The 24,426-nt window shown below is 35.7% G+C and overlaps 2 protein-coding genes across 2 annotated transcripts; both read left to right on the top strand.

The window, feature by feature from the left end:
* Positions 1-12,679: 12,679 nt before the first annotated feature.
* LOC130239702 (cytosolic 5'-nucleotidase 1A-like) lies at positions 12,680-19,181 on the top strand. The gene is made up of 6 exons (XM_056471005.1): positions 12,680-12,862; positions 13,119-13,286; positions 14,613-14,742; positions 16,169-16,291; positions 16,414-16,598; positions 17,807-19,181. The coding sequence occupies exons 1-6, from the start codon at positions 12,740-12,742 to the stop codon at positions 18,173-18,175; spliced, it is 1,098 nt and encodes a 365-aa protein (XP_056326980.1). The 5' UTR covers positions 12,680-12,739; the 3' UTR covers positions 18,176-19,181.
* A 321-nt stretch (positions 19,182-19,502) lies between these two features.
* Positions 19,503-23,075, top strand: rdh14a (retinol dehydrogenase 14a). The gene is made up of 2 exons (XM_056471006.1): positions 19,503-19,885; positions 21,559-23,075. The coding sequence occupies exons 1-2, from the start codon at positions 19,625-19,627 to the stop codon at positions 22,174-22,176; spliced, it is 879 nt and encodes a 292-aa protein (XP_056326981.1). The 5' UTR covers positions 19,503-19,624; the 3' UTR covers positions 22,177-23,075.
* Positions 23,076-24,426: the final 1,351 nt, after the last annotated feature.

Raw genomic sequence — 24,426 nt, 5'->3', positions numbered from 1 at the left:
TGACCCCAGACTAATAAAGGGACTAAGCCGAAAAGAAAATCAACCAAATCTTTTTAATCATTCATTCAGAGCAAGTCTACAGTTAACATTTCACAAAATCAGATTTACTCATGATTAAGTTGTTCCATACCTATCAGAGTTTCTTTCCTGTATTGAACTTTGTTGAATATTTTTAAAAGCTAAAAAAACAATTCATAGTAAAAAATAAATAAATAAATACTATGAAAGTCAATGATTACCAGATTTCTTCAAAATATCTTTTCTTGTGTTCAACAGAGAAAAGAAAGGTGTGTAAATGAACTTCAGTTTTGGGTGAACTTTCACTTTAATAACCAAGCAAGTATTTATTTTTTATTTTTGCTTAAAAGAAGTCTAATAGCCATCTAATAGACATCTAAACATAGACGTATTGGCTAAACGAGGCTAAATTTGGGATGTCATTGAAAAGAGAATAGATGTCTAAGAATAGCCCAAAAGTAGTCATCAAATACAGATTAGACAGACTTCACTTGTGTAGTAATTAATTTGTGTGTCTAATCAGGTTTATTACATGTCTACTAAACACAAAATTGCTTAGTGGGAATGCTGATTCAAATGATCCAGTCAATTCACTGATTCAAGATATCCAGGCAGAGTGAGTTGTCCACTTAACGATTCATTCGCAGCAAGTCTCCACTTTATGATTTGATTCAAATGAATCAGTCAAAGTGAGTCTCAACAGAACGATTAACTCATTCAAATAATCATGTTCTCCATTTAATGATTCACTAATTTAAATGATTCAGTCAGAGTAAGTCTCCACTTAAAATTTCACAAACTCGCAAATCTGACTCAAAATGAGCCAAAAAGAGATCCTCAGAGCTTAAATGAGATCAGCAAATAACTAAATGAAAATAATTTAGGTCATGACTGTCAATTGTTTGTGTAGTAAATCTGCTGCGAACAAGTGAGCTGTTCATCCACTGTATGAAATGCTCAAATGTGGATATGTCTGTATACAGTATGTGTATTACCATCTGAACAGGTTAGGTCTCAGAATGAATCAAATAATAAATAATATTGCAAATTAATGCCCATGCATCATTGCTGATGCAGTAGCACATTTTAGATAAAAATGTTGTGTTTATATTTATCAACATCTAAATTTGTACATACCTAATGGTATATTTTGTTTCGCTTGCTTGCCCACTTTAACTTTAGCATTAAACGTCATTAGTAGTTAGTGTATGACAAAGTTCTTGCAAAACATTCACTTTTTTATTTAACAATTAAATACATTTAAAAATCAAGTCCTTTTGTATCAAGTCCAGTATAAATTGAAATGGATTACGTAATACCTTTAGTAAAGTAATATTTTTTTCAGGTATCGATATTTTTATTGAAATATTTCATTTAATGTAGTGTGTCGATCATTGTATGGTAGAAAAAAAAACAAATTGGTTGACAAGCCTTGACGGCTAGGTTTTACTAGTTAACAGCATAATCCAACAGGCACATCAGCACCAAGTGTTGCATGCAAAACTGTTGCAAACAATTTATTTGTGTTGAATTTAAACAAACAAATTCAATTTAATAATGTTCAACTTAATTTGTTTGTTTAAATTCAGCCCAAATAAATTGTTTACAACCACTTAACGTAAAAAAAATTTAGTAATTTCAAGGAATCATCTTTGAATAATTTTTTTCAGTGCAGAAATGCACACTGCTCTGAAATGCCAAAGACATGTTTGCCATTTACTAACATAAATGTTTGTCGCCCCTCTGTGGCCACATATAAGAATGACCAGCTAACAGAAGGTTGATGTACAACAAACCGGCTATAGCTTTGGCTTTTTTGAGCATCTTTATGTGTGTAAAAAAAGAAAGAGAGTATGAATACAAAATTATCCAATAAGTTCTGGAATAAACATACTGGATTTACCAACTAGTTAGCCTGAAAGCTTTTGAATGCAGAATTTGTAGCAGCATGACTGTTTCCCCTCTAACTTGCGTAGCTGCTCGGATTGCTTACATCACTGTTTTGGCTATAGTTTGCACAGTAGGGGATCATGGGATGGTGAGAATGTGGCTACATCATGCCTGGCCTAATCCATTCTCTCTCTCTCCTTCTCTCACTCATTCTTCAACACAAACAGTTAGAGGAAAGCACAGCACACTCGTTACCCTCCAGCCCCGTTGCCAGAGAGGGGAAATAAACAGACCAAATTGGGAGTGTTTGGACTGAAATAAGATGAGCGAGAATCAGATTCGGTACTGCTACGTCAAGTTCCCCAGCGCTGCTCTGCTTGGATCATCTATTAAACCCACTAAAGCTGGAAAAATAGAGAGATGTTGATGTTGGAGAGCGAGGAGGAGAGCGGAGTGTGGCAGGTGTAGCATTATGTCAGAAATACAGAAAAATGAGGGAAGCAGAAGCATGTGATTGAGATGAGATTCTTTTTCCCACAATTACTCATTCACACATTCTCACAGTCAAACACACACACCTTCCTTTTCCACATCTGACTCACACACACACACACACACACACTCCGGAATCCCTCAATTTTTTACTGTCAAATGCGATCCTTCCACTGGTGGTTTCAAGAAAGAATATAACTACCCTCCAAAAGTTTGGAAGCATGCTAGGTTTCAAAATGAGGTTATGGACAGTATCAGCATAAATCTTAATATTTGTTTGGCATGAACACATTAGCGTAACTTGAAATTGTCATTTTAAACATACAATAATGATTTTCTTTTTTTATTACTTAATATAGATGCCCCAGGCACGCTGCCTTGAAGGCCCTGATGAATGGGTCTAGTTTGTGAATATTATTGGTACAGCACACCTTTATAGATTGATCAATATTAATACACCACATATAATTTATTATTAAGAGATTTATTGACAGTTTATGCTAACAAAACTAGTTTCACATCAGAGGAAAGATCAAATATTTTGCAGACTTTTTATAAAAACCTAACCTAGACTGAGATCTGGTGTAAATCCAATTGTCATTTAAAATTTGCTGTTAACAGTTACAAGGAAATGGCATGTATCACATTAATTTTAAGGGATAGTTCACCCTCAAAAAATTCTATGTATCATCACTTATTCTCCCTTTTGTGGTTTTAAACATTGATGAGTTTTTTGGGTTTTTTTGAACGCTGCTAGGATGCATCAACCTCCGCAATAATGGGGAAAAAACAGGTCACTGAGCAAACACTATGGAAGTCAATGAGTGCCAGAAACCAGCATTCTTCAAAATATATATTTTTTGTGTGTTCAACAGAACAAAAAAAAACCTCAACTAAGTTTTGAACAAGTGAAGGGTGAGTAATGATGGCAGAAATTTCATTTTTGGGTAAACTATTCCTTTAAACATTATGTTTTGAAGTCAGATTTGCAATTGTATTTTCTTGACAAGCCATACTCTTTTATTTAAAAATTTTTACAGTGTAACTTATATACTTTAGGAAGGAACTTTTTTATGTAATTTATTCTACTTAAGTAGACTATTTTAATCACATTTAAAATAAAAACAAATAAAAAAAACAAACCAGATGTGTAAGTTATGATACAGGTATACAGGTATACTAGTGTCTACAGGGTTCCCAAACATTTCAGCCCACGACCCCAAAATAACAATGCCAGTGACTCACGACCCCCACATTCATATTGACCACACAAAAAAAACGCAACAGTCTAATAACCATAGGCTATAATTTATATAGTCATTTACTATAGATTTATTTAATATTAACCTCGCCTAAAATGTTTTCAGCACAAGTCTATTCTTGGTTTAATTTTGGAGACCACTACTCAGAGATCATCCTTAATGTTCAGTTGTGGCCTTTATATATTTCAATGTATTTGATTGCCATAAAGGTGTCAGAAAGTTTAACCTGGGGCTATAAAATCAATCTGCTGCAGCTGACACTATTGCTGTGTTGTTAGGCAAGGCAAGTTTACTTATATAGCACATTTTATACACAGTGACAATTCAAAGTGCTTTACATAAACAGGAATAAAAGAGACACATATAAGAAAATAAAAAACAATTAATACCAGATACAAACTAAAAACAAATTAAATACAAACAAAAACAGATAAAAACAGAATAAAATTTTTAAAAATGTTTTAAAAGAATGAAAATGAAAAGAAAGGCAATAGTGCGATCTGTCGGACGTAACACAGTGCTCATTCAGTAAAGGCACAGCTAAACATGTGTGTCTTCAGACTTGATTTGAATGTGCCTAGTGTTGGAGCACATCTGATCATTTCTGGAAGCTGATTCCAGCAGCAGGGGGCATAGTAGCTGAAGGCTCATTCACCCTGCTTTGACTGAACCCTTGGAATTTGTAGTTTATATGATCCTAAAGATCTGAGTTATCTGTTACTGTAGGTTTGTATTCAGTGAGCATATCTGTAATGTATTGAGGTCCTATAGGTCATTTAGTGATTTATAGACAACTAATAATACTTTATATCTATTCTGAATGTAACTGGGAGCCAGTGTAAAGACCTGAGGACAGGTGTGATGTGCTCTGATTTTCTGGTTGTGGTCAGAATCCTGGCCGCAGCGTTCTGGATGAGCTGCAACTGTCTGACTGTCTTTTTGGGAAAGCCAGTAAGGAGTCCATTACAGTAATCCACCCTGCTGGTGATAAAAACATGAACAAGTCCTCACTGGAAACAAAGAATCAATTTCCTGCAATGTTTTGAGATGTTAGTATGCTGATAGTTACTGCTTTGACATGACTACTGAAACTCATGTCTGACTCCAGAATGACATCAAGATTCTTGACCTTATTTTTTGTTGTTTAACCCTTAGACCCTGTTCCCAAAATGCAATGACTTTAGTTTTCTCTTTGTTTAACTGAAGAAAGTTTTGGCACATCCAACTGTTAATTTCATCAGTGCATTGGCAGAGGGTGTCAATGGGGCTGAAGTCATTAGGCAGTAAGGCTAGGTAGATCTGAGTGTCATCAGCATAGCTGTGGAAGGAGATTTGGTTCTTTCTCATTATTTGGCTCAGTGGGAGCATGAAAAGGTTGAACAGGAGAGGATCTAATGTAAACACACAATTAAACAAATACAAGTGAAAGGCTGATGCTTTTTATTTGCATGCTGTTACTTTTTATGTAACTATTAACTACTATTTATATCTTCTGTTGGTTATGGATAAAAAAAAATAGTAATTCTAATATTTTAATAAAATTTATGTGACTTTTGCTAATCACCAAGCGACCTCGTCATTGTCTTGCTACCCCTACTTTGGGAACCACTGGTCTATAATATAAGCCCATACTATTTAAATAATAGGACTTTTTTCCCTCAAAATTCTGAGATTACATTGAATAATTGACTTGTGCTGATCTGAGGTTATCTGATGTGCAATTCATGGGAATGTGTAATCAAGTCAGACTTGTGAAGTGACCTGTACATGTGTTTCAGCTGATGACAACATCAATAGTTCAACAAAACATATGTTGGGGATGACAGTTTAATGATTCACCTTGGATACAAGTGAGAGTGAGCATAAAATGTAACACTGCAGAGTGAGTGCAATCAGAGCGGAAAATGAATGAAAATCAGTTTTCTCCTCAAGAGAAACTACTTCCAGTACACATACAGTAAAAGCAAGGTTTGTATACATGCCATGCACATTTGTGATGACGCAAGATAAATACAAATGCACTGTGGTCTAATGCAATCAAGTAAATGAAAAGTCACCTCTAGAATCACTGTGGTGTGAAACACAACACCTGAAGCTTTTCTTTAAATAAGAGATAAATCGTGAGATAAATTGGAGAAAAGAACACAACCATAAGTTCATAGGTTCACTTCTGAAACTTAGACCGCTGGAAGAACACTTTTCCCATTTCTTTCCACCAGACCTCCCTGCTTTCAGGAAAAGCATGCACAGTTCTGCACGATCACCTGTGTACATTTTATCCGAAGATCGGATTATCTTCCAATGATGTAAACACACAGATTGAAATAGGTTGTTGCTATGGACAATGGCGGTCCAGTGGAAGCTGATGTGCTCCTGGCAGTATCATCTCAGTACAGAAGCCAAAGGACAATCAGCAGAGAAGAGCATGAAATGCAGACCATGAGATTCCCGAGGCCCCACACACAGTCACTGACACATGCCTCACACGTTCATGAGCTCATACTGGCTGGTAGAGAAGCTGGATTTTTACAAGTGGCTAAGTAAATTGAGGAAATTAATTAAACTTAAAATCTAAAAGTTCAACATATTTATCAAATTCAGTATTAATATGCTTTCATAATGCTGCATAAACACTGTATCAAATCTATTATTTCACCCTACTGACAGCTAATTTTAAACTGAAAGAAAAAAGTAATTATTGTTATTAAATTACTGAATTAAAAAGTAAAGTAAAATACTAATATTAAAAGTTCTAAATAAACACAATAGAATATATTTGCATATTGGCATGGTCACCAAGTTCAGTTGCCCACCAGACACACTAGACAGCACTCTACACATCCCATCTGCCACTAAACCGGACTACACATCCCATAATTCTCAGCACCTCAGACCTGATCTTCATGAACGTTGATTACACACAATATAAGTACCACTTTCACACACAATCTTTGCTCAGTCTTGTATATCTGTAAGACACGCGGTACAGGTGAATTGGGTAAGCCAAATTGTCCGTAGTGTATGTGTGTGAATGAGTGTGTATGGTTGTTTCCCAGTGATGGGTTGCAGCTGGAAGGGCATCCGCTGCGTAAAACAAATTGGTTTGCATGTGTTTGAGAAACATACTTGCTCACTATTAAAAACATTTTTCTATAAATGTTAATAACGTTTTTCTATATATTCTAAAATCATGTTCAGTGATCTGTTAGTAAATTTGACCAACAGTTAGTCAAGTGGAAATCAGTATTTTAGTGGTAAGCCAATTTTGTTTACCCAATTCACTTTTACCACATGTTTCTGGAATGTGGAGGAAACCAGAGCACCCAGAGGAAACCCTCGCAAGCACGCGGAGAAAATGCAAACTCCATTCAGAAATACCAACTGGCTCAGCCAGGATGTTGAACCAGGGACCTTCTTGGTGTGAGGTGACAGTGCTAACCACTGAGCCACCGTGCATGCCTAACCTTTTAAAACGTAACTAACAATCCTTAACTATGATCCCTTACTTAAAACTAATCCAACTTTTAAACTTTCAGTCTCAGCGGTGTATGCAGCCCAGCCCCAGGCCTTCTAAAGGTTGATTTTTGTAAGAACTGTATTTCTTTAGCAGTTCTATAAACCGATCACACTAGGCCTACAGTCTCCAGTGGACATTAAAGACAACAAGAGGCTGGAATGCTAATAGGGTCACTGTTGATCCACATCAGGACCCAGAGGCCCATATCTGTCAAGCAGCCTTTTGGGATCTAGTATCCACTCCCAGTTGTCTTTATGATTAGGGTTGTCAGGACACAAACTGAAAAAAAAATCTCTTGATGCCAGAGTAAACCCTCTTCACCCGGAGCGGTTAAATAGGAGCACAAAAGTGAGGAGAGGGTTAGAAAACCACCAAACATCATCATTAATCATAGCACAGCTCCGGCCAGAGTCACTGACAGTCATGACCACTTCAGTCCAGCCAGCCCATTTGTTAACTTAGCTAAAGCTTGGTTTTTATTAGCTACAAGACAAACCGACTTCTAAACCGTTTTACGTATTCGGGTTCTTTGTCTACATGGGAGAACACTGGGTGGATCGTGGGAATCATGCAGATTTCAAGGTGTGTTTTTTTATGTTAAAAATGTTCGGTGCAGTTGATCAAACTGATCATAATTAGTTTTAATAAGCTGAAAAGAGCACAACAAATGTTTTCCCACAAATTGTGATGAAGACCACTACATGTTCTGAACATGATCTCAAAAGCAGACGCTTGTGACTTGGATGAGACTTTGAAATCTTACACGCTATTAAGAATAAAGACATTGGTGATTCTAGCCAATAAATCACTTCTATTGGCAGGTTGATTGAATAAGCTGTCAAATGTACTTATCCTGATGAGGTCAAAGTTTAGGGTTAGGGTGTGTTTAATGATGTACTTGTTTTTGATAAGTTTTTATGTTCAAATAGCAACATCGACAAACTGTTTCCATTCTGACAGATCCACAAAAAATGCTATATTATGTATGCCAGATCAGCAGTTTGTTTGTCACTTTGTAAAGAAACATGCCTGCATTGTACTATACTATACTGTGATCCGCCATTGTAGGTTTGGTTGTCAAGTACTTGTCCTGTAGTAATGGCTCTAACAGACATCTTGACTTTCTTGTTTAAAGATCCAAACAGTGTACACAGTGAAGAAAAAAATTAAGAAATAAAACAGTCTGCTGTACTGAGGCCAAAGCAAATCATTAAATACAGTTAGGTCCATAAATATTAGGAAATCAACCCAATTCTAACATTTTTGGCTCTATACACCAAAACAATGAATTTGAAATAAAACGAGCAAATGTGCTTTAACTGCAGACTGTCAGCTTTAATTTGAGTGTATTTACATCAAAATGAGGTGAACAGTGTAGGAATTACAACAGTTTGCATATGTGCCTCCCACTTGTTAAGGGACCAATGCTCCATGGACAGGTGAGTGTTCCCTCATTATCCTAATTACAACGAGCAGATAAAAGGTCCAGCATTCATTTCAAGTGTGCTATTAGCACTTGGAAGCTGTCAACTCTCAAGATGAGATTCAAAGAGCTGTCACTATCAGTCAAGCAAGTCATCATTAGGCATCATAACCTGTTTGTTTCATTTCGAATTCATTGTGTTGGTGTATAGAGCCAAAAATGGTAGAATAGTGTCGATGTCCCAATTCTTATGGACCTGACTCTAAATGCAATAAATTATTATACAGTTTTCTACTCAATATTGAAGTCAGGTTAGAAAGTGTTATTTTAGCACAATTTACATTCTAATTAAGCATTTTATCATGAAATAGCTTTTATTGTTATAGTCAAACGTCACTATTTTTTATTAGTTTTTTGTATTTAGTTTAAATTATGTTTATTTTACATTCAGTTTGCTACTGCATTAATCCTATTATAACAGTTAGTTTCTAGCTCATTGTCAAATTTTCTTTTATATTTTCATCTGACTGTTATGTTTGGTTTAACCTTGCTATTTTTGGTGCGTCGGCTGTGTTGGATAACCTTTCAAATAAGAATGCTAATGTTCTAGCCACTGATAGCTTGGAGACAGATTTTATTAAACTGGAAGTCTTCTAAACCTCCTCCCACTGTCTCATGATTGGAAGATTTGATGTATTTTCTATATATTGAAAAATACATATAAAAAATTGACAAAACTAAGTTTACATCAAGAGGTTCCACTAAATTTTGTTATAAAAACTGGAATCCTCTAATTAATTTTGTCAAGAATATAAAACATATCTCTTTGCTGATTTATAATGTTTGTTTTTTTAACAAAGTTCTTTGCCCTTTTTATTAGTGTGTGGATGTGTCATTTAGATTTTATGTATATTTATTTAGTTGCTTTGACAATTCACGTAGGTTGTTGTGTCTGTTAGGGGTGGAGGTGGGAAGGGGACAAAGTTATGGAATGTTCTTGTTTACCCTTAGTTATGGTTTTAAAAAAAACGAAAAGAAAAACTGTAAATTATTGATATTGTAGTATTTTTTGTAGACTCCACAAAAATAAAAAAATTGGTTTAACCTTTTAGTTTTACAATAAAAATGGTTAGATGTACACAAATAAAAACATTACCAGCCTTTTTTCAAATTTCCCCTAAAACTCTCTCGTTGCCCCCTGGTTCATTTCTTTGTGGTCTTTAACTCATTTAAAATGTTTGTTTAAATGTCCATCTATTTCATCTTATTTTACCTTTATTCTAATTAGCAAAAATACATTTGTAATTGTTTTAGTTTGCATGAGTTCAGTTTGAATAAATGAATGAATGAATGAATTGTTTTAGTTTTACAACAACAAAACTGGTTAGACATTCACATCCTTCTTTCAAATTTCCCCTTGAACTCTCTTGTGGCCCCCTAGAACCCTATTTTGAGAAGCCTTGCTCTAGACTTTTCAAAAGACCATTAAATGATCTTACATAGTAGACTCGTTTCATGTATAAGCGCACAGAGTATTTTGTCACACGATCATGAAAAGAAAATAATTAAAACATTCCTTTTAAATGCCATACTCTGTGACAGTCATGTTCCCTCTTAATTAGCCCGTGTTAATAAAAACAAAATTCATTCTCAACCTCCCTCTCAGGTCAGCTTGTAAAACAGCCTCTCTCTCTCTGTCTGTATCCACTACAAGCCCTCATTTCTGTGGCCTTAGTCACAAGTTAAATAAACGGCAGCTGCTGGCCGCACCACAGAGGGTGTTATGTAGCGGGAAACAGAATCAGGACTGATGACAGAAATCGGCCCCCATTTATGTGCGAGAGATTCCCAGGTGTGCCTGTGTGTGTTAGTGTGTGTGAAGTAAGAGATACCCCCACAGGATTGTGGGTAATTACATCATTGTTCTGAGTCTGAGAGAGCAGTGAGGTGAGAGCGATCATTTTTAACAGCATTCCCTCTAAAACAGTGTGGGCCTTTTGTGTGGAAACACACTTAAATACACTCACATACACAGTCTGTGACAAATTTTAAAGACACAATACAGTCTCTTTACATGTTGTGATGATGTTATCCAGATGTGGGCTTACTGGCACATTAGGTTCACAAACACGGTTTAATAACTCAAAACATGCACGCACAGAAACTGATACAGCTTTGACAAAAACAGCAGCATTGGGGTCCAGTGTGACTGTAGAAAGTGTGGGTATGTTTTGGTTGGCAGTCAAGTGCCTTTAAATTCATCTGTTTATTTTTAGTGTTATCTGGCTAACCACTCCTAAAATGTGAAAAAATGCAGATCTAAAAAAGGGGGGAAATAAGCATGGGTATATATTGTAAATGGAGAATCAATGGTAACCTACCACTATGGGCTCTATTTTAACGATCTGGGCACAAAGTGTAAAGCGCATGGTGCAAAAGCATTAAGGGTATGTCCAAAAACTTTTGCTATTTTAAGAATGGAAAAATACACTCTGTACCCGGCGCATGGTCTAACAGGGTTATGCTTCTTCTCTTAATGAGTTATGGTTGTGTTTTGAGTATAATGTGCATTAAACCAATCAAAGTGTCATCTCTCATTTCCTTTAAGAGTCAGTTGCATTGCCCCATAGTGCTTTTGCTATTTACATAGCGAACTTTGTAAGTGGAAAAAAATGAATGCTTCACTAGCGAGAAAACAGTTAAACAAACCATCTGCAGCATGAGAATTGTAAATACAATTTCCTTCAAAATAAGTGAGTTTTGGATAGGAGAACTTTGGCAGTGTTAGAACTATTAGTCTAAAACTACTAGTACAGCTAAACCTCAGATGGCTCGTTTAACCCTTGTTATATTCCACTTGTACAAGCCACACAGCCTTGCTATTTAAAGAGACATTAAAGGAAGCATCTACTCAAGACATTTTAACATTGGTTAAAAATAAAAAATTAAACTTAACATAATTATGAATTATTTCTTAACATCAAAAAAGGGCCAGCATCATGTTCATGTGGAATTATTTTAGTGGCCAAAGAAAGTTTTTTCTTAGACAACAGTTTTAATATATGTACTGTTATAATACAGAACATTGTATGTCAGAACATTTGTTCTGTACTTGGTGGAAGTTCAATTAAACTGATTTACTGTCCAATTTACTGTATGCCTACTTGGTAACTACGTGGTACAAGTCCTGCAATATAGACATAAAAGTCCATAGAGACTCTTCAGGAGAACAATATGGAGATGAATGATACTTATTTATAAAAGAGAACTATAAACGGCCTATGCTGAAAGCAATTAAACCTTATTTGATGACCCAATACCACATTAGTGGAGCCTTTAAAATGAATGAATGAATGAATGAATGAATGAATGAATGAATGAATGAAAAAAATGTACAGCATCATATTTGCTTCTATATTGTGATTTAAAATTTTAGGAAAGGTAATTTTGGTCAGAATTTCAGGTCTTGTTTCTTTAAAATGCACAAATTTAAAGCAAAAGCTGATTTTAAAGTTTAGATGAGTTTATTATAATTTAATGGTGAAATTATGATGAATAAATAATTTCCTAAATGTCCCAGTATTGGAAGGCTATTAATGATATGAGCCCTGGACGTTTTATATGCCAATAAAAAAAACGCTGTTTGTTTAATTCTTTAATTTTTTTTTTTTTTAGTTCCTTTGGACAAGATTACCTTGATAAGGTAAGAAAGGAGTTTACCAAAATATGTAACTTAAGCTGAACTTTATTCTCAGGATAGGGGTATATTTTCATCTAAAAGTATTTTACTCTAGCAAATATAACAGACATATAACATACAAATAAGACGCAACGTTGTTAAACAGGTGTTAAGCTGTAGAAACAACATGGCATAAGGTAGTGTTTTTAAGAACAGGACGTTTACAACGACACCTACGAGAAATAGAAGCTATTTAAATTTTGTTTTTACTTATTATCTATTGTGCTTTTCAAAAAGAACCTGACAAATACTTTTTATTAATATTACGTAATTCGTCATGCAAGGCACTTGCTTCTGTGACGTCACTACGTCGTAATGATGCTGAGAGGAACAGTACACCGCAGCAACGGGACGCAGGACATAACAATCCAGTCCCGTCCCTCTGTCACAACAACAACATGAGCAACCCTGATGGATCTGAGAGAGCGGGACAACCCAACTATGACAGCAGTGAAGAAAAAGACTGGGCAGCTGTCAAAGCATTATTTGACAACTCGAAAACAACCAAGAAGCCGCGTCCGGTAAGCGACTGTTTGTGTATAAACTGTCAATGACAGCGACACAGCATCTACACCGCTGTCGACAAGATGATCTAGAAAACATTTAACAGTTGTCTACATTAAAAACGAGTGCATTATAGCTCATCGTTTAGTGCCCTTTCGGTATAGATGGTGTGTCATCATTATGCAAATGACACATTCAGGTATCTCATAACGTTAGATCAGCTCGGTTGTCTTCGACAGCTGTTGTAAACATTTGCATGCTTTTGGTTTTCAGCCCAAACCCAGCAACGCTGTGACCATTGCAGTGTCCTCGCGCACTCTGTTTAACATGATAAAGGAGAGGAAGGTGTTTGAGGAGGAGGGGCTGGAGAGGTACGTCGCGCACCAGCTAGAGCTCGAGGATCAGCCTTTTCCCCCTGGGGTCTCATTCCCTTTCGTTAAGGTAACAACAGGTATTTTATGACACAATGCATTTATGATACTATGATATCACTATTGTCTGATCATAACACTAGCTCTGCCTTCGTGATGATCAGCTGTCAGAAACCTGATGCAGTTAGTAATGTAACTGGACCCTTACATTATATTATAATGGAGTAAATGAACAATGCTTTTAAACCAAAACTCAATAAAGAAGTGAACTCCATTATAATCTAATGGTAGGGATATTAGATTATAATGGAGTACACATCTTTACTGTGTTTGGTTCTAAAAGCATTGTTCATTAATTATTCCAATAGTGATTTAAAATAAAAGATATAAATCAATAAATTACCAAATCCACAAACTTAAATTTGAAGTAAAGTAAGGGTAATATTTGAAAATCCACTGTCTACTTAGCAGTTTTACTTATGGGGTAAAAAAACAACATCATCCAGATAAAAATGACAGCGAAAAATTATTAATTTTTTTAATGCTTGGTTTAATTAATGGTCTGAACTAATGTTTTGGAGTAGATGCTGATTCTTTAAACTAATTATTTAATAAATATTATTTGAAATAAAAGTAAATAAATACTAGACTTGTTTTCTCCTATATGAAAACATATTTTTTTTACTTCATGAAACTCTGTTGAGTTCATAATAGTACCTTGCAAGTGAACCTCATGGTGTTTATAATTACTCATGAAAGATCATTTGGTATTGATTAGAAATGGCTACTAAATCTGATTATCTTTGAGAAACGCAGAATGAGTAAAGGTGACTATTTGTTTTACAAATAACAAAGATTTACATGATATCTTTACATCATACTATTCAATGGACCCACTTAACATTAAGGGCCCCTCGGTTACCACTTTTAATCACCTGACACAATGCAGTTATTGTGTATGTATATTTACATTACACTTCTATTATATTGTAGGAATATCTATAACCTTTCACCCTAAAAAAAAAAAAAAATTCACCTTACTCTTTAACCAACATTAAAACCAACTCATGCCACAACATGTCCTTAACCTTAACCTAACCTAATCTGCTGTCCCTTACCATAAGCATTATCACTGAGGCAGGACACAAAGGTAATTCATAAAACAGCATGATGGAAAACAAATGTGTGCCTCCTCTTCTGCTCATAGATGGACTTTAGTCTTTTTTATTGCAGGACAGGAATCTATTATTGCATACTCAGCTGCAAACTGTATGAATTGTTTATTTCCTGCCCACTCTTTAGGTTTGAAATTGCATGCTGCACTAAACAACCATAAATCACAGTATCCTTACACACCTCAAGAGTTGTTACTATCATTTTTTTTCCTAATCAACAGGCCCTGATGAACGTAAATGCTCGTTTAAGAGATCTATATCCAGACAGCGAGGAGCTGTTTGACATTGTGCTGATGACTAATAATCACGCCCAGGTCGGAGTTCGTCTCATCAACAGCATCAACCACTATGGTATGAACAGAAAACAGGAAATTCTATCACAGACTTAGCAGAAATCTGAATTCTTATGAACGATTAAAGTTAATTTTTAAACAACTTTTTTAGCCTTTATTAGCTTTATATTGTATATATTTATATAGATAGCATTCAGTGGAGACTGATTATACTCCATAAGCAACAATGGTTACATTCGATGTAGACATGGTGTAAGTTCTACAAGACAAACTGCACTGTTGAGTAAATAAAAAAGGGCTATATGCACATGGACATTTAAATTTCAGCCAGATATACGATATGAAGTGGGACTCAGATCGGACAAGAAGCATTGCAATAAATTCCATTTCCCCCCGCCATGTCTTTAAAACATGACAGTGTATATTACCCAGGGCTTTATTTGTGCCAGAACACGCCGGATCCGGCTCCTCTGAAATCTGATCCGGGACCTCATTTTACCGATCCCCTTTCTCAACCGCCCTTCTCCCGTCCGCTGTTCCCTTTCACTTTCTTCCGCAACTCAAGCCCTGCTCGCATTTGTCCGCAACACCCCTCCGCCCCAACGCACGACACCATCCCACCATTTTCCATTTTTAATGGGATTTATGCGCTAGCCTGTTGCTACTGACGGCTAGTGGTTACATTGTTAGTGTTCTTTAATCTCGTTTTACGCTTGAACAACTAAATGAATGCTTAAGTCTATTTAACTGAATGCTTTAGCTAGATGCTGTAAAAACAAACTTGTGAAATTGAAAATAGTCACATTAAGCTTTCACCGGACGTTTATCGTTAGCTTTAAAACTCTAGCTGTGCATAGAGCCCATTAAACTTTTTTCAAAGATTATAGTATAAGCAAAGCCATGTCACTCATACAGTTTTAAATGGGGGGAAATACATTGGTAAATATGGAAGCTCTAGTGAAGGAAGCCCCACCTTCTAGTAAAGGGGAGAAGATCGGTCTGGGTGTGTGTTATGACATTTTTTGCAGCTTCATTCTTATGAATACTTTTGGGTAATGAAATGTGCTGGAATCTCAGTGAATACTTTCCTCACAGACATGAGAAATGTATCTATATTCAGCTTGAAATCTCAACTTTTAAACAAACAAACTACACAACTAACAAACTACACCTTTGCTAACCAAGTTATTATTATATAGTTTGATTGACAGGATGATGTATAATCACACCCTCCAGAAACAGCCATAAGGTGGTGGGTGTCATAATCTCATTCCCTTCTAGTATGCATGCTCATTAGCTTGGGTAACCTGAAATAATTCAGTTTTTTGTTTAATTCAAATGAGAAAATGAAACGGAATTTGAGAGACACTTGTTTATTTTCACTGGTTATTCCAAATATAACATTTAATCATAAGCTTGACAAACAGTATTGGAGAATCTGATGTTTCCCCATTCATAGAGCCTTTTTTATTTTCTCTCTGCAGATCTAACTATAGAAAGATTTTGCATGACGGGTGGAGAGAGTCCAATTGGTTACCTGAAAGCCTACATGACCAACCTCTACCTGTCCAAAGATTCAATGAAGGTACAAGAAGCTATCGAAGAAGGTATTTGAAAATAAATAAAAGTACATGATTTTTACAGCATTTAAATTGGATTTTAATTTCAATGAAGTCTTCTTTTAAATAACCAGGACATGGTAAATTTGCTTTATATGGCCATTTCTTAGGAATAGCCGCTGCCACAATGTTTACCGGCAACAGTGAGAATGAGCTCAGTGACACACAACTACGTGTAGCCTTCGATGGAGATGCTGTCTTGTTTTCAGACGAGTCTGAGATTATTGTGAAGGAACATGGACTGGACACCTTTTTTAAGCATGAAAAAGAGTTTGAGAACAAGCCTCTTGCTCAGGTAAACATTAAAAAAAACTACTAATGTTTATTATTAGGGTGCATTTACATGAGTTTGCAACTAAAGATGCAAAGAAATAAAACACTCTGAAAATGCAAACTTTTAGATTTAACGTGCAAGTTCTAGAAAATGATACTATAAATGGTAACAACATGCGTTCGCTCTATGGACCGATGTCTAGGGGCTTTACTGTGAGGGAATAGGAAGCTATCCAGTGATTTTTGTCTTTATGGGAAAAACAAAATTAAAATAAAAACAAATTAAAACTTTTCCATTCGGTTGTTTTCACACGCAGTCAAGCAAATTCTGACTTAAAGGGCACCTTTGATGAAAATCATTTTTGGGAAGCTGTTTGGACAGAACTGTCTGTATTTATAGTGTGTCCACTGTCATATTGGAGTGATATAAACCCAACAAATCTCTTTTTTTTCTGACGTTAAAAAAGGACCCAAATCCCAGTGATTTTGAAGTCCACCTCAACGTAGGAGTGTGATGATTTTATAAGTTTAAAACATTTTTAAAACGGAGCATGTTGGTAATAAAGACAGTAAAAACGCTATAATCACCACAGCCATATAATGTCAGTAAACACGCACATGTGTGTGTGTGCGTGCGTGTGCGTGTGTGTGTGTACAGCAAACAGCATTTGTATGAGACTCATCATTTCAAAATGGCTTGAATAAACTTCATCACAAATACATGAAATAAACTTACTTGGTATTATTGACTAATGAGCTGTATCATCGGAGTCTGTCACTGTGCTGTTTATCTGACTTAACGCATGATGATGAGAAGCAGACATACACGTGGGAATGGTGGGCAGGGAGAAGCAGCTCATTTTCATTTAGAGCCACAGGCTACAAAAACAGCTACAATGTACTAAGACACTAAAATGGGCATATTCAGGAGGCTATAAATTATCTGATGGGTATTTTGAGCTGAAACATTTTTTTTATCAGAAATGACACAGGCTTCTCCCAAAAGATAATAAGACAATGTACTAGAGGCATCATTTTGGGGAAAAAAATTTCTTTAAGTAAAAATATTTTATCAAGACACCAAGTCAGAATTTGGCAGGGGGTTTGAATAATTTTAGGCTTGACTGTAAATGTATCCTTAATAATAACACCCTTATACATTTTCTGTCAAGTTTGCTGCATGTAAAATTGTCTTCATCATTAATTTACTGTTTCATCATCCTCTTCTAGGGTCCCCTTAAATGTTTTCTGGAAGCACTGGGAAAACTCCAGCGCAAATTCTATGCAAAAAACCAACGTATCAACTGCCCCATTCGTACTTACCTGGTCACAGCTCGAAGTGCTGCTAGTGCTGGGGCCCGCGTCCTAAAGACCTTACGGAGCTGGGGCCTGGAGGTGGACGAGGCCCTCTTTTTGGCTGGGGCTCCTAAAGGGCCTCTTTTACAGAAGATCAGGCCTCATATCTTCTTTGACGATCAGATGTTTCACATTGAAGGTGCCCAGGAGCTCGGGACAATCGCTGCTCATGTGCCCTATGGGATTGGACAGAAGTATAATAAGGGGAAACGAATAGAAATGAGTGATGCAGAGAAAAAATGAAATGGTTTGATGATCATCAAATGCCAGAGTCCCATTTATTTGTACCTCAAAACCTATTCAGTGTCTTAAGACTCATCTATAGACCATTTTGAGTGATGTAAACAAAAACAATGGTCCCAACGTATTTCCTGTTTTACATTTTGAATTTCTATCGCTTTTGAAAATCCAAAAAGAGCCACATATTGATAATTAATGTTATGATAGCTGGTTTAACATGAAGTTAAGATTGAATTGCCTCTTGTTACAGTTATGAAATAGTTTAATAACAAGCAGGAAATGTTCAAGGGCCAGTGACATCGCCACATTGAGATGGTCTATACAATAGCTAATATGTAATGGTTTACATAGTATATTAATTATGAGCTGGGAAGTGATGCACGTAAATTAAAGTCTCTGCAAGTCAGAATTAATTGTATTTATTTATTGTTGCTCAAGGTGGTATTTTAAACATTGATCTGTTCAAATAGATTGCTTGGAGTGTAAAAACGAAGAACTACGGTGCTCAAAATGACTTAGTATATAATGTACTGCACTAATACATCAGCACTACAAGGGTTAAACAAAGCCCTTTCTTTTTCATTTTAAAGACAACCGTGTGCAATTGGAAACATCTTCCAGCCTTGATCATTAGTTTTTAGCATGTTTAAACAAGAGTAATATTTAATACCATCTCAGGGAATGTATTTTCTATTTTATTTATAGTATGAGCTTTTACTCGTCAGTGTAAACATAGCAGATTTTAATCGATGTTTAAACATTTGGTTTTGAACCTTTTCATCGTTGTACTTTTACACATCATGCTCTTTCTCTCAGGGACAAGTGGCCCCCACCAGTGTTCATAAGAAATTTGCCTTGTGTAAACTGAAAGAATATGTGAATAATCACCTGATTATTGTATTTTGAATGTATTGTCTGTGTTTACCATAAGGTGTAAAATTAGGATTTAAAAAAATGATAAATTATGGATTTGTTCATTTATGACCATGAAGTAAATGACTGCTGTGGTGTGTGGTTTAATTTGTGCCTGAATGTAGCTGTTCTGTTTTTAGCTCTGAAACACGTATAAGGACTGAAAAGACATCACGAAACTTAGGTTCGTGTGGTTTACAAACAAACAAAAATGAACCTGCACAATGTATAAGAAACAAACGTTAGATTTTTTAGCTCAGTTTTAAAATAATTGTCAATTTAGTTTGATAGATTAATGTTATCATTATTAATATCGTTATGTTATTGTTATGTTATTAGTCAACTGCAAGCCCTGTCATCCGTGTACGACAGATGCACGTGGTTTGACAGGCAATGACTTCTGGTTAATGTAGTTGAAAAACATTCTAGCTGCTTCCCACATGCGTGAATGTTTACGCCTACAAACCTACTGATGTACTGGACGTTGTCGATGGCCCCAGAAGAATCAGCAGTGAAGCGTTTGCTCCCCGTTACAAACATATGGACGAAAGCGTCGACATGCTGCGGGGCAAAACTGTTATCGTGACAGGGGCGAACAGTGGCATTGGAAAAGCCACGGCCATGGAGCTGCTGCGGCGTCAGGCCCGGGTGATCATGGCATGTAGAGACCGAGAACGAGCAGAGAAAGCGGCCCAGGAAATCAAGCAGGAGGCCGGACCAGAGCAAGGGGAACTGGTGATCAAACTCTTGGACCTGGCGTCGCTAAAGTCTATCCGCCATTTTTGCGAAGAGATAACTAAGGTACCTCACCAAAACAAGCATGGTGTCTGTTTGTCCTTTTTGGATATGTATAAAACAAAGAGTACGGACGTTATGGTGCTTTACTGTATTGTTTTCAACTAGTAACAAGTGCTCTATTCTATACCAACAAAGAGTGCAGGAGAGTCACGCGCTTGTTTCTGAAGTGCAGCAAGCGCGAGATGTTTGGGAGGTGCACGTGGCTGTGCGCGCATGACTAAAGGGCGTGATGAATCCATGAGTAAATAATTTCTACTTATGACAGGTTTATTTTTAAATTTCAGTTTCTAAATGCATGTTGCTCTTCTATACAAGAACATTATCATTATTATTGCTCAAGAAAAATAAAATTTAGAACAATATTTTGTTAAGATGTCCAAGCAGTTAGATGCAGGCTTTTATAAAGCCACCCAACATTCGGATGTATTTGGGGAGGGGAAAAAAGAGAGAAACATGCACATATATAGGTATACATTTTCAAAAAAATTCACAAAAAAAGTATATACATACACACACAGTTGAAGATTTATTAGCCCCCCTGTTTATTTTCCCCTAATTTCTGTTTAACGGAGAGCAGATTTTTTCAACACATTTCTAAACATCATAGTTTTAATAACTCATTTCTAATAACTGATTTCTATTATCTTTGCCATGATGACAGTAAATAATATTTGACTAGATATTTTTCAAGACACTTCTTTACAGCTTAAAGTGACATTTAAAGGCTTAACTAGGTTAACTGGTTAGGGTAATTAGGCAAGTTATTGTATTGTATAATGATGGTTTGTTCTGTAGACTTGCGAAAGAAAATATATAGCTTAAAGGGGCTAATAATTTTGACCTTGAAGTGGTTTTTAAAAAATTAAAAACTGCTTTTATTCTAGCCAAAATAAAACTTTCTCTAGAAGAAAAAAATATTATCAGACATACTGTGAAAATGTCCTTGCTCTGTTAAACATCATTTGGGAAACATTTAAAAAAGAAAAAATCTAATAATTCTGACTTCAACTATGTTTGTGTTTAAATAATAATAGAAATAATAATTCTAAAAATAATAATATTCTTTATATAAATATTTGATATTGACCATACAATTGTGTTTTATCAGTTTAAATGCTGAGCAGTTTAATAGTCATTTAAGTAATATTTATTTAATAGGTTTATTCCTAGTACCTCAATGTTGGGACAGATCCACACACTGCTGTTAGATGGCACCACTAACTCGGTTAGTTCTCGTGTCCACAGAATATACATTTTCCTGTAATTTAATTGACTCTTTATTCCAAAGTAATAAATAAACTACTAGTACATAAATAATTCAAACTGTTTCAAGCCATTAAATGTATATATATATATATATATATATATATATATATATATATATATATATATATATATATATATATATATATTGTAACTAAGTAGTATGAAGTTGACGTAAACTCCATTAATAGGCAAGAAAAAAAACAAGGATAATATCATGACGTATTTTTTTAAATATATAAAAGTATATTGTACTAAAAAAGGAAGTTAATTTACTTAACATTTTTACATTTATTGGTTTAATTTTGTTGAAAAACTGATTAACTGAATAAAATGCGTGATTTATTTATCTTCTTATTCATTCTAAAACACTGCAAAACCTTCAACTTTGCATTTGTTTGTATTTCTAACAGGAAGAGCCGAGAATCGACATCCTGATTAACAATGCAGGAATTTACCAGTGTCCTTACACCAAATCAGAAGACGGCTTCGAGATGCAGTTTGCTGTCAATCATCTGGGTCACTTCCTGCTCACTAACCTCCTGCTAGACCTCCTCAAGCGCTCTGCCCCAAGCCGCATCATTGTGGTTTCCTCCAAGCTCTACAAGTATGGTGATATAAACTTTGAGGACCTAAACAGTGAACAGAGCTATGACAAAGCTTTCTCATACGCTCGGAGTAAACTAGCCAATCTTCTGTTCACGCTGGAGCTCTCGCACAAACTTGAAGAGACGGGAGTCACAGTAAACGCTCTCACCCCAGGAATCGTGAGGACTAACCTGGGCAGACATGTCCACATCCCGCTCCTGGTGAAGCCTCTGTTTAACTTGGCATCAAGGGCCTTCTTCAAGTCCCCTGAGGAGGGGGCGCAGACGTCTGTCTATCTGGCCTGCTCTGAGGATGTGGAGGGGGTTCAGGGGAAATGCTTTGCTAACTGCAAGGAGGAACAGTTGCTAGCTAAAGCCACAGATGAAGAGGTGGCCAAGAAACTGTGGGACATCAGTGAAGTGATGGTGGGCATCACAACCTAAATCTTACACTTTACGTATGGACGTGTGTCCATGATTATTTCAAAATTGCCAACTCTGAGAAAATAAAAGCTTACAGATTATCCCATCCTTTATTCTGGACAAACTTTTAAAACATACTCATGCTAACATCCACAGGGGGGAGCTGTTTATACCATTACATGTATTGTGCATTTAAATGGCTAACTACAGTAACATCAGGCAGATTGGTAGATATGCTGCAACATTAACAATGCTTGTGTCATTATATATAATTATATATGTATATAATTTATATTTGAATGAAACTGATCTTATGTTATCATGTTTTATGTTATAGTTCTTGTGTTTTCTGGAATTAATTAATTCTGGGAATCCAGGTTTATTACATGACACATGTTGGCTAAGACCAGGGATGGGCAAACTCGATCCGGTGTCCCTGCATAGTTTTGCTCCAACCCTAATCAAACACACCTGCTTGTAGCTTTCTAGTGATCTTAAAGACACTAATTAGGGTGTTCAGGTGTGTTTGATTAGTGTTGGAGCAAAACTCTGCAGGGACACTGGCCCTCGAGGATCAAGTTTGCCCATGCCTAGCTAAGACTATATTCAATCTAAATAGGTGGACAAGACTGACACTTCATTGACTGAGACTAAGTACACTTAATGAGAATTTTTGATTGCAGTATTGTGTTGTACAGTCTCCTCTGTTAAGAGTGGAATAAATATGCATTTGAATTGCACTTCACTTACTAAACAGAACAGACATTACCAGTTTTAAGTTACTCTAAAATAAGGAAATGTACAGTAGCAATACCTGTATATATTTGTGTGTATGTGTGTGTGTTTGTGTGAGAGAGAGAAACCAATAACTGCTAATAATAAAAGAAAATAATAATTTTTAAAGGAATAATTACAAAATTGCTGATCTGTGTTTTTATTTTAACAGAAATAAAACAAAATTTTAGTTTTGAAACGGTTCCAAAAAACTACTTATATTAAAAAAGGTTGAAGAGTTAAAATTTTGAAGTTTTATTTAATAAAATAAATGAATAAATAAATAAATAATAATAATAAATACATATATACACAAACATAGCATCACACAGTTGCTGCAGATTTGATTGAGTACAGTGAACTCATTGTCATCTTCAAGAAACCAGTCTGAGATGATTCGGGCTTTGACATGGAAGTAGCCATCAGAAGATGGGTACATTGTGGTCATAAAGGGATGGACATGGTCAATTCTCAGGAAGGCTGTGGCATTGACACGAGGCTCAGTTGGTACTAATGGGCCCAAAGTGGCCAATGAGTATGTATGTATATGTGTGTGTGTGTGTATATATATATATATATATATATATATATATATATATATATATATATATATATATATATATATATATATATATACGCAAATAAATGAAAATGTCACAAAAATTAAGTTGTAGGTCTTCAAACCATTGTGCTTTATAAACATTGCACTTTTGTAACTTTATAAACAGTATTAACTTATCCCAGTGTCATGGGATAACAAACAGCAGGGTTTCTGCAGATATCATAATGTCAAATTTAAGACTTTAAGACCATTAAGAATCAAATTTTGGACCTATATCACAATATCAAAAACACGCAAGAGAAAATGCAAAATCACAAAAGTTGTGGTAAAATAAAATTATTTAAATTGACGCGTTCGCCGTGGTGATATTCTTTAAAATGACAGTCTGATTCACACTACATGTGTGGTAGCCTACTGCCAATTATGAACAGTTTTCCAGAGTGTTTCTCCTGGTAATTTTGCAGTGTGTTTTGTTTGTGGGAGGCTTCTTGGTCTAACAAATAAATATTGGACTGTACAGATGACATAGTTCAGATTTTAACTGCAGCTTTATGTAATTGAAAAATAGTCTGATGGTTGTTTTTGTGAGGCTCATTAGCAGAACAATTTTGGAATTAGCGCAATAGCCCGCTTTACTTTCAGAGTTCACTTACTGTCTAATTAAGCGTTGGAAGAGTGGTTACAGTACAGTTCAACTGTTGCCTACATAAAGAAAGCACACACAGCACACTGTCCCTCTTCATCACGATTGCCTTCAGTGTTTTCTCTTAGCGTTAGCTGTCTGTATATGAGAATGGTAGCGGCTCTGATGGGCTCGTAATGCTTTTCCCACCTGTGTTTGCCATTAGGTCTTTTTCAGGATCATTTAGAGTATGTTCCGATCAGCCAGAAAGCCCCCAAGATATCCCAGCGTTCATCTGATAGCTCCCTGTGAA

This window comes from Danio aesculapii, chromosome 13, assembly GCF_903798145.1.
Source record: "Danio aesculapii chromosome 13, fDanAes4.1, whole genome shotgun sequence".
NCBI lineage: Eukaryota > Metazoa > Chordata > Actinopteri > Cypriniformes > Danionidae > Danio > Danio aesculapii.
This window is presented reverse-complemented; position numbering and strand designations above follow the sequence as displayed.